This window comes from Clytia hemisphaerica, unplaced genomic scaffold (assembly GCF_902728285.1).
Source record: "Clytia hemisphaerica strain Z4C2 unplaced genomic scaffold, Clytia hemisphaerica genome assembly, whole genome shotgun sequence".
NCBI lineage: Eukaryota > Metazoa > Cnidaria > Hydrozoa > Leptothecata > Clytiidae > Clytia > Clytia hemisphaerica.
The window spans coordinates 35,164-46,596 of record NW_027103438.1 but is presented as its reverse complement, the minus strand read 5'-3'; the positions used below and the strand labels follow the sequence as shown (position 1 = coordinate 46,596).

At 34.2% G+C, this 11,433-nt stretch overlaps 1 protein-coding gene across 1 annotated transcript; it reads left to right on the top strand.

Moving 5' to 3' along the window:
• The first annotated feature begins 6,618 nt into the window (after positions 1–6,618).
• LOC136798135 (derlin-2-like) lies at positions 6,619–11,141 on the top strand. The gene is made up of 7 exons (XM_067054717.1): positions 6,619–6,630; positions 7,500–7,565; positions 8,076–8,149; positions 8,639–8,732; positions 9,463–9,658; positions 9,963–10,053; positions 10,790–11,141. The coding sequence occupies exons 1-7, from the start codon at positions 6,619–6,621 to the stop codon at positions 10,950–10,952; spliced, it is 696 nt and encodes a 231-aa protein (XP_066910818.1). The 3' UTR covers positions 10,953–11,141.
• The last annotated feature ends 292 nt before the right edge of the window (positions 11,142–11,433 follow it).

Here is an 11,433-nt window from a genome sequence, read left to right as displayed (position 1 = left end):
ATTTTCTATTGATCACCGACGCAAAAGCTGACCCAGATCTTTTTTGTTGGGTTTTTGTTAAATAAAGCTACAGCAAGAACCAATACATCTGTATCAACTGTTCTTAGTCCCAGATCAGTCTTCGACTTGCCCAACACACGTCCACGCTGCTTTCTCGATATGTAGCGCGCACATGACGCCAAACAGTTTATCTTCACCATGGGTTTCAGGAAAACGCCATTGAATTGTCTTTAAAAGCGCATACAAAGGTTGGTCAGCTGTAACCCATGGGACTTCACCAGAATTCGTATATTCATGGCACTTCAAGATAACGGTCAGGCAACGTTTCACCATTGAGGGTGTTGCGTCTTCTTTGATGAGGTCGCTCGATTTTTTTAGTCAAAGCACTTGTTATACATTTTTGGAAAGCTAAGGGGTAGGGGAATCAAAATAACTTGGGTGCCAATTTTGTTTCGGACACTTTGGTGTGATTTTCGGACAAATACGACGGTCTCGGGCAAAAATCATAGGGTGAAAAATTAATGAAAATTTCAGCTTGAGAAAACGGAGACCTGTTGTATATTTTTGGAAAGCTCTCAAAAAATTAAGATTAGTGATATATTGCGAGTATAGGTGATTTCTTTACCTAACTCGAGATATTAATCCTTAAAAACAGTGTTTTTCAGTGTTTTTCAGCCAGAAACAGCTGTTTTGTCCAGTTTTTGCGCTTTCGGAAGCTCAATATCTTGAACAAATTTCCCCCTACTGGTGTCTCAATTTTGGAGATTCAATGATATTTGAAGCTATATTTTCAACTATATATTTTGACTATATTTTCGATTCCCAAAATATCGAAACTTCGTCTAATTAGATCTGATACCTTATTATTGCTATTATATTAACCATTAAAAAAATTCAGTTGAATTTTTAGAGCTAATGTATAGAAAATTAAGATTTTCACTTAATTAGCTTCAAATTAAGCCTAATTAGGCTAATTAAGACTAATTAGCTACCCTTAAAAACTCAAATTTCACCTTATAATGACTTGGTACCATACCCCGTCTCGTATGTGGCTAAAAATTTGAGAAATACCCGCTTTGTAGATCAACAACTAAGTAAAACGTGATTCCGGCCTTAATTGGGGCTAATTACACTTATTAGCCCTAATTAGAGGGTAACCTTTGGAATTATCTTGGGTTACCCTTCTAATATCAATCTATAGGGTACAAAGAGCATCTGGTCCAAATTTGGTACTTTGTTCCAAATTTGCACGATTTTTATGAAATTTGTTACGAGTCGGGCCTACTAGTATGGAGTCTTTGATAAATATTCCACAACCTGAGTTTTGAGTTCTTCCTTGTAGGTGTTCTAAATCATGGTAGCCAGGTAAGGAGTAAATTCTTTCATGCTTGTTAGTTTCTGGTTCCCAAAGCTCACTCAAACCAATGATGTCAAAAGTACCTGTTAGCTTAATGAGACAGTAGAGTTCATCAATGTTTTTATTAACTGATCTGATATTAGTATGGAATAGAGTTAACTTACCATCTGGTTTGTTTTGGAGTGTTTGTAGAAGCTTGTTGAGGTGATAGTAGGCAAAGTTCACATTTCCTTCATTTTGTTCGTCAGACGTGTTTAAGTTGTTTTCAAGGAATAGATTAGGAGTTAGTTTTATGTAAGCATCATATTCATCTGTATGGATTAGCTGGTTGTTAATATCAAATGTTAGAGATAGTGAGTTAAATGTCAAGGAAAGAAGCTCTCTATCGTTTAGTTCTTGAATTGAAATGGGAATGAGTTGCATGAGTTACATGACCATTTAATATTTAGTTTGTTTACTTCATTGCGTTTTAATTTAAGACATGATTGGTGATAGTAATGTTGACCAAGTGAACAAAAAACTTCTTTCTGGTTGGATCTTAAAGTTTTATTACAACTGAAGCATTTTTTAAGAGTTATTGTTTTTTTAACTGAGAACAGGTTAGAGAAGACATTATCTGTAATTATAGTGAAAGGTAGGATGGAAGATGTGCAGATATTACAGAAAAATGGAAGAGGAGAATTACTGAGTGATTTGAAAGTTTTGGCAGTCATTTTCAAGCAAGATTTATGGATCCAAGTATAGCAGATTTCACAGAAAATGCACTGGATGAAGGCAACTTTATGTTACACACATAACAGATGATATTTTCAATTATTTGAGGCTTATCGAACATAGAGGCTTAAAAGCAAAAACAAAGACAATGGATAATTCAAAATTTGAAATGAGAATAAGCTGGATAAGTCACTGATGAGAGAAATTTTTGTTGATTGCCTCTAATGTTTTTAATGTGTATGTCTCTGAAGATTCAGAGCGCTGTGCCTTTGTGATCCCATTTAACTGTCCATACATACTTGCATTTACTGGTCTTGTGAAGTTTATTTCTGGCTGTCCTGAACAAATCCCCATTTATTTGCGTTAAACTTTCATTTATGTAGATATACTTTTTTCAAATCCAAGGTCTTTCGTTGTCATAGACTTCTCCTTTAGACCCTTCCTCGCAGCGTAAAAAGTGTTTCTAGATTTTCTATCACAGAATTTAACAATAATGCCGTTTTGTTTTGTGCGGTGAGAAATGTCTATTTTATCTCTTGTGATTCCTGTACCAAGTTTTTCATTGAGTGTGTTGATAATCTCGTCAGTATTTTCGTTTTCTGTGGAGGGAATCCCATTTACAACGACCATTGTTCTCCGTCCATACTGTTCGAGGTTGTTTAGTTCGGCCCTAGCAGTAGCAATTGAATTATCCAATGATCGTAAAGTTTTTGCTTGGTTGGCCATTGATTTGCTATTATTTGTGTCTGTGTTCAACAAGTAATCAACCGATTTTTTGCTTCTTTCGTTAGCTAACTCAATATTCTTCACTCTGTCTTCTATGGATTTAATTTCATCAGCAAGTCCAGAGATGTTGCCATTTATAACCTCGAATTGATTGCTCATTCACTTTTTCCACCAAGCTTTCGAATCTATTCAGCTTGCCAATTATCATGTCTATTTTTTCATCTGTTGTCATGTTGCTGAGGTCTTCCTTCATGTTGCTTCTTCGTTGTCGTTAGTTATTGTTTGTTTGTTTGTTAGTTAATTTTTCTCTTTATTTTCTTCTAAAAAAGAAAGGCTTCTCCCACGACACAGGTTCAGCCTTATTCACTAATTCTTAATGGAGTGAATTTTTTTATCTGTCAAGGTTAATTAATTGGATTAAATATTGATTAAAAATTATAATCGATAGCTAATCGATACTCACAAGTTTTTAGCACTCAATCAGTTCCATTAATATGCCAAAAACATTTTGTTCAACAACCTTCACTTCAAGATAGGCCACCATAGAATGAACTTTCTTTTATAGGCAGTTAGTCACACTAGTAGGAAATCTAGCTTTCAGAAAAACAGCATCAGTCATCTACAGGATGTATTTGAACAACAAGGATGAGGTTACCTGAATCAAGTTCAAGTTCCCAAGACAATTAATTAAAACTTACAAACTTAAAATGAGACAAAATGTCCGATTGCAAACGTGCAGTATAAACCAGAATATCAACCAACCAAATTTTGTCACTCAATTCCCGAGACAGCGCTTCAGTTTTTAAGGCCTTGTTTATACGCTAAAGTAAAAGTAATTCCGCACATGTAAATGGGTCATTGTTTGAGGGCCGGCAAAATTTCCGGGAAGTAGCCTATCCGGCGATGTGCGGACCTAGGTGGGTTCCGTCTCCCCCGTTGATCTTTTTCCTGGGAAGTTGATCTTCAAATTAGTTTTCAAGGTTGGCTTGGCTCAAATTTTTTCATCTATGGCTCAAATTTTAGGTAATTTCTCATAGTTTTTGAAAATGTTAATTTCATTAAAAAGCGCAGGGTTATTTTTTCATAATAGGCATAATGTTTAATAATTCATAATAATAATGTTTCAAAAATAAAGAAAAAATTCAAAATGTCTGGGACCAACTTTTTGACATGTTTCTAACTCAATTTGAGGGTGCTGATTCGGAATTTGAATGTTACCAAGCTTGAAAACCCGCAGTTTTTGCGTAATTTGCATTTTTTTTGCAATTTTAGGCAAAATTGTAAGCCCTGAAAATTCGTGATTTTTGGGGGCCTTAAAAATCAGAAAAGACCTATACCATGTGATAGAACTCTTCCAACTGAGCAAAAAAATGTATTATATCAAAGTCTCAACTTTCCTAGATCCAAAAATTTTGGGCGTTTTTGTGGTAAAAAAGTGCTATAATTTTGCATAAATTATGCAGATTGTGGGGAAATTCCCTGTTTTCAATCAATTTTTGACCATTTAATCGTCTTCAAGCTTGGTAACATTTAAATTCCGAATCAGCATTCTCAAATTGACCAAAATCAATTCTAAAGCTTGGTCACTGACATTTTGAAAAAAAGTGAAACGTTTTGGTGGCACTGGCCATGGCCTATAAATCCCTTCAGAAGTTTTGCGGTGCATTTATTTGCTTGCCAGTCAAGTAAACGATATAGCGCTTTCGCAGCATTAATCTTTGATACGCATTTTAGCGGGACGCTAGTGTGACTAACTGATAGGATGAACCATATTCATGTGGCTTTCAGCCTTGCACTCCATCGCATAGGCTAATCAATTTTAATGACTTTTTTTACTAAGACCAAGTTAAAATTTTTTAATTTTTTTTATATTTGAGTATTAAAAAGGCATGCATTCAAATAATAAAGGTTTAAAATTTTTCTCTGGGCTAGTTAGTAAAATATCTCAAATAGGATCGTTTTTAATCGATATTTAATCAATACACCTTTCCCGTAATTCAAACTTCTCAGAAACGGCCCGGGAAAATGTGCGCTCCACCGTTGTGTATAAAATTGTTTGGGAGGTAAACGCACGTGTTTTTACCTGCGAGGGGTTATGGAAAGTGGGCTTTCAGCTTCTAACTTTTGATAACGATCTTCTTTTGGCAAAAGATTTTCAGGGTGGTATAATATCATGAAAAGATTGAACATACTAAAATTTGAGGGGATTTTGTTCGACAGAGCTTAAGAAAAGCTCAAAAACCAACTTTCCCTAAGGAAACGCATGCAAAAACAGGTTTGTTTACCTCCAGAGCCCAAACGGTGGAGAGCATCAAAATAATGCGCGCACATTAGTTTTACAAATTACGGGAAATGTGTATTGATTAATTATCGATTAGCTATCGATTTTAATCGATAATCGATTTTATCAATTAGTAACGTCTGGCTTATTGGAACTAATTTTTGTGGGAACTAATTTTTGCGGTCAAAAAAATATATCTGAAAGATTGCATTTTGCGGGTTTTAATTTTCCTTTCTTTCATTTTCCTTGAGATTTTTCAAATTTTTCAATAAAATAAAATTTTGCGGGAATTAATTTTCGTGGTTTTGAAAGCTCTCAAAATTTTTTGCAGGCTCAAATTTTCATGATTTTGATGAAAAACCGGGAAAAACGCTAAAATTAATTCCAGCAAAAATTAATTTCAATAAGGTAACTGCCATCAGGCTGATTTTCTAAACCAAATACATTTTTGGACCTACCCCGGTGGAGGTCCTATAAATTAACCTCTGTTCGTCCGTTCGTTCGTTTGTTCGTTCGTTACCAACTTTTCTCGAGATTGGCTCATTAGTTTTTTCTGATTTTTTTGCACAAAGATGTGTAGCTATAAACCCTCGAATGTGACGGAGCCCAATTTTCGAAAAAAAAAATTTTGGGCAAATTTGGGCCAAAAAACGGCTAAAAAATGGGTATTTTGGACTTTGTGAAAAATTGGATCATTAATTTTTTCTGATTTTTTGCATGAAAGTAGGGTACCATCATAGGTAAAAGATGGCTCAAGCAGATTTTCGCAAAAAAATTTTGTTGGCTCAAAAAACGCATGTTTATCTATAAGAATCACTATTAATAAGCATACATCAATGTTCTTAGTCGAATTACTCAATTTTTTTTATGAGGTAGATGTTTTTTTTGCTCATGAGGGCTTACTTTTGAAGAATATGTGTGTTTAGACAGGAAATTTTGTTTGCTTGGCGTGTTTTTATGGAAAAACTGGCCAAATTCGATATTTCTTTATAAGCACATTATCAATTACTTAGGCATTAGCTTTTCTCGAGATAGGCTTTTTCTTTGTTTATGATTTTTTGCACAAAGATGCATAACTATAAACCCTCGAATGTGACGGAGCCTGATTTTTGAAAAACAATGTTTTTGGGCAAATTTGGGTCAAAAAACGGCTAAAAAACGGGTTTTTTGGACTTTGTGAAATATTGGATCATTGTTTTTTTCTGATTTTTTGCATGGAATTAGGTAAAAGATGGCTCAAGCAGATTTTTGTAAAAAAAGAATTTTTCAGCTCAAAAAACGCATCTTTATCCATAAGAATCACTATTAATAAGCATAAATTAATGTTCTTAGCCAAATTGGTCAATTTTTTTGACGAGATGGATGTTTTTTGCTCACGAAGTCTTGAATATGAAAGAATATTTCAAGAGCATGAAATTTTAGTCTCTAAATGTTTTTTTTATAAGAAACAAATGACTAATTTTAATAGATCGTCAATATTTGTGTTCTGAATGATTGTTTAATGATCACGTCACGTAGATATCAATTATAAATGTGTTAAATGCATAACCAGGTAGGTCCATAAAAGTATCACTTGTTTAATAAATACTTACTTACTTAACAAATTGATAGCCAATAATATCGATCGATTGGATTTGGATTGGTGCATAAAATTGATACGCAATCGTTAATTAGGATTTTAAGGCTTAATTACCTTTTGATGGATTGATTGATTATTTATCAATAGCGCACACTGTGTTGAATCTACATAGATTTTATTTTTGACATAATCATTACTCTTGATGCGTTTGTACGAGTTCCAATCCCCGTCAACCTTTGCATTAATCTCTTTTGTAAGTTAACTGCATCAGTTGACAAAGGATATAACAATTTGCACGCATCTTTAATACACTCTTCTCGAGATGCATAAATTTATTGTTGTCCTCGTTTTCAAACAGATTTCATTGTATTTCATTGCTATGAAATTATACATTTAAACCAATTTAAATTCCCAAAAGGCAAACATTATATCTAAAACAAAAGTACTTGAATTTCAAAATGTCTCATGAGGTGTAAAAACACAATTATCGTTGTGAATATGTAATTTTATAGCAATAAAATCTGTTTGAAAACGAGGACAACAATAAATTTATGCATCTCGAGAAGAGTGTATTGAGCCGCATTGGATAGTTGTTTTGGAGGACCTGGCGACCTATTGAATAACTAATTACTCCACATCAGTTACCTAGAGACAAGATAATTTATTATTCAATAGGCTGTCACGTTCTTCAAAACAACTATTGTGGGATTGCAACTCGTACAAATCCAAATGTAAAAAAAAGTGAAAAGTAATAATTATGACGTATGCGTTGCGGAGCGCTATTAAATCGTGAATATTGATTAGCTAGTTTTGTTTGATTTATTTCTCATTTTTTATTCCAGCAATTAGACGTAGTGAACCCTTTTCAATTGTATTTCAATCCAGACCTCATTTTCAAACATGGTCAAGTAAGTATACAACATTTCATTAAAAATATAATGTGTATCATTTATTAAGAAAATTTCTAATTTACAATTAGATGAGTGTTTCCCTTTCATTCATAGTGTCCTCCTTTTTTATCCCCCCTCTTTTTTATCCCCCAATGTATTCAAATTTTTCCCGTTTCGTCCCCCCCCCTCATTTTCGCTTTCCTCCAGTTATTTTATGGTTTTGCGGCTCCCCCATATGGTTAACATAAAAATGCCTTAAATCAAGTTAAAAGTTTTGGAAAGCTTGGAAATATAGCCTTGAAACTGCTTGAAAAATAAAGTAAAGTTTGCTGATTTTATTGCTTAAACAATTGTTCTACGAGATCGCCTTTAGATCAGTGAAGTTCCCCCAATCAAAATTTCCAAAATTTATGGTTCCCCCTCTGTGACACTGTAATGTCATTCCTTCAATGAGTCTCAGTCAGCCAACTAACAAAATTCCATGCAATATTTTTTGTTACAATCCAAATGTTTTCTTTTGTTTTTCAGGTCTGGAGGCTTGTCACAAATTTCCTGTTCTTTGGGACGTTTGGGTTCAATTTTCTATTTAACATGATATTCACGTATCCTTTTTTCAATAAAATGTTCCTTCACAGAATTGTTAATGATTTTTCCCAGGGTATTTAAGAAATTTTGAAAATATTTCGTCTTTTAAGAATGATAATAATAAGATATGTTTTAAGTTGCCTGCTCCGAAGAATTCCAAAGGATAAATAGACTTTTCAATCGTCTTACGTTTACTCATCAAACCATCAATTGTGGCCACTGTCATGGGGGGAGGGAGCAATGGTCCCCAGTAATTTGCAAAGTATTTTTTTTTTACTTAGAAATATATTTTTCATAGTGCCCAGTTTTGCGATTGAGAAGCTTGACATCTTATGTAAATTCCAAATATACCGTTTAAGACTTGAATTGAAGACTTCCTACGTCGCCAAACTTTGGTGAGCAACACAGATTTTTGGCCCCCTCAATCTGACTCGCACGCCGGGCGCACTGTCAATTGATAACAGATTAACAAATTATTCGACCTTAACCACAAATTAAACTTACAGGTATCGGTATTGCCGGATGTTAGAAGAAGGTTCATTTCGAGCACGATCAGCTGATTTTGTGCTGATGTTTTTATTTGGTGGATTTCTCATGACTGTATCCTTTTCTCTTGAAATGATTTTTTCACCAGAAATAGTTTAAGAGTCAACATTTTTTAGCCTGTTTTTATTTTGGTTTATCTTACCGATTTATATTACCGTTATCCTGCGTTCTGAATATTTACTTTCTCTTTTTCTTGCTTGCAGAAATAAGGGATTAATAACAGATTATTTTCAGGCTTGTGCATGTGGTCCTATCGAACTTTAAAAACATCTATATAGTTTGTGTTGAGATTCTGGAATGTCCCATATTATACTACAAGACTTGAAAATCAGCTTTATTTTCTGCTTAAAATTTTTCTATTTTAACTTACTATTTGGCTCACAATCAAACCTTTTTCTACTCTCAAAAATGAAATAAAATCTCACTCAAGAAAGCGTAATGGGCTTTCCCAGAAAAAAATTGAATATGGGAGTTGGAGGATATAACATTTTTTGGAAATTTACCCCCTCAGACGTTGTGACTTTTGAATCCCCGAACAACAGGTCTAACCACCCGGACAAGCATTATTTGACCCCCTGGACACTCAGAATTACCCTCAAACAGAGAAAGTTTACCCTGGATAAGGCTAATTTTGTAGATTTTTCACACTACCGGACACTATATCCTCAACCCCCCGTAGAAAGAGCCCAATCTTTCACTTATAATCAAATTTCAATTTTACGATTTCCTGTTCATTCATGTAAAAAAGTTGTTTCTTTAACTTTTATACCACATTGTACACCAGATAATAGCGTTATTTGTCAATTTGGTTTTCTTGGGTCAAGCATTCACAATTATGTTAGTATACGTATGGAGTCGGAGGAACTTGTATGTGCGAATGAACTTCTTTGGATTGATGAATTTTCAAGCTCCTTTTCTACCTTGGGTTTTATTAGGATTCTCATTGCTGCTGGGAAATTCTGTTGTGGTTGATTTGATGGGTAAGAATAATCTATTCTATTTCAAAACTTATCATATAATGTTTGCCGAGAACAACTGTTGACGTTTTAAATCTAAGCGCATACCTAAATAATTGTATCAATCGAAGTGGCTTTTGTCACTGTATTTTATTTTTACGCGCCGTCCTCTTTAATTAACTAGACATCGTACCCTAAAATCACGAAATTTAATAAAGAATCCCGCAGCGCTTGTATAAAGGTATATGATAGCTGTTGAATTTACAAATAAAAGGCACGAGTGGTTTTTTTAATTCTCCTTGTAAGTTTCTTTGTCTTTGATTTTCAGGTATAGCAGTGGGTCACATATATTACTTCCTTGAAGACGTTTTCCCACAGCAACCAGGAGGCTTCAGGATCCTCAAGACTCCGCAATTCATGTAAGAAAGAATTACATTTCTTTGTGCTAGAACCTCAAATTTGATTTAAACGAAATACAGTAACAACGATTTTATCAGAAAACATTTTTATAACGATTTTTAATGTAGTATATCTTAGCATTTTTATTGAATAGTAAAAATAATTTCATGCTGATACTTTGCTTTCTTCAGTTTGTGATATCGAATTGGGGAATATCTTTGTATTTTTATTTAAAAGTTGAAAAAATTCCACAGCTGATACTTTGCTTTCTTCAATTTGTGATATCGAATTGGGGAATAGATCAGCTCTATTCATCACTCGAATTTTGTTCAATTATATTAAATTTTGGGTTTTTCGCTTCTTCGCAAAAATAAAACTTGCGAAATCGTGTGAGATTACTGACTCGCGAAATTACATACAAGTGAAATATTTTTAAGATCCGATTTACGGCTCAAAATACCCTGTAAATTTGCCATCTGTGAAAAAAATTGTGTTTTAGGGCCATTTCAATAGCACACCGCTATGTAAACGTCATAATTATTACTTTTAACATTTGACCGAAATTCGATCCCACAATCCTTTTCATCTCGATTCGTAATGCGTGCAAGTTATTACTTTTGTATTGTCAATAAGTGTAATTGACTTGCAAAAGCAATTAATGCAAAGGATGATGAGATTAAAACTCGGACAAACAGTAATTTTGATGTTTTTTTTTAGAATCACTACGATATGCTATTGATTTATCTTTTTTTTCAGTCAAACGATTTTCGATCGACGTGAAGAACCGGAGTACGAACCGATGCCGGAAGCGGAAAGACCGGGTGGTTTTGACTTCGGACAGCCCCGAGACAACTCCGGGCAACAAGCAGATGCGGAACCAGCGGAGCCTGAGAGAAATGAACACGAACACAACGATTGATGATTGGATCGTTCATTTGTTTTGTTTTCGTTGGTGTTTGTTTAATCGAGAATGGTATGTTCTTGAGGAATGTCGAGAGGGAAGGCGAGGAGACTACAAAGGAAAACATTCTTACAATTTGGGGGCTTGATTTATAATGAAAATTATACATAAAAACAACACAGGATCATAGATCTCTTTCCGTCACAATACTTTTTTCAATACGTTTTTGCAATGAGTAATTTTTCTTTGAATTTCAATTTTGATCAAATTTGCCAAAAACTCTTGAGACCGAAACTCTTTCCGGTTGAAATTAAAGCCTTAGGAACCCGGGGGGGGGGGTACTTAGGCAAAATGGGTGCCGGGTATGTGCGAGCCATAACGGTACCTTTTCTCATTCCTCAAAAGTCTCCCAAAGGGGTACAAATTCAAAAGTTAGTTTCTGAAAGGGTCACGATTTCCAAAAATTTTGACCAAAATTTGGTGAAAATCAAACCAAAAT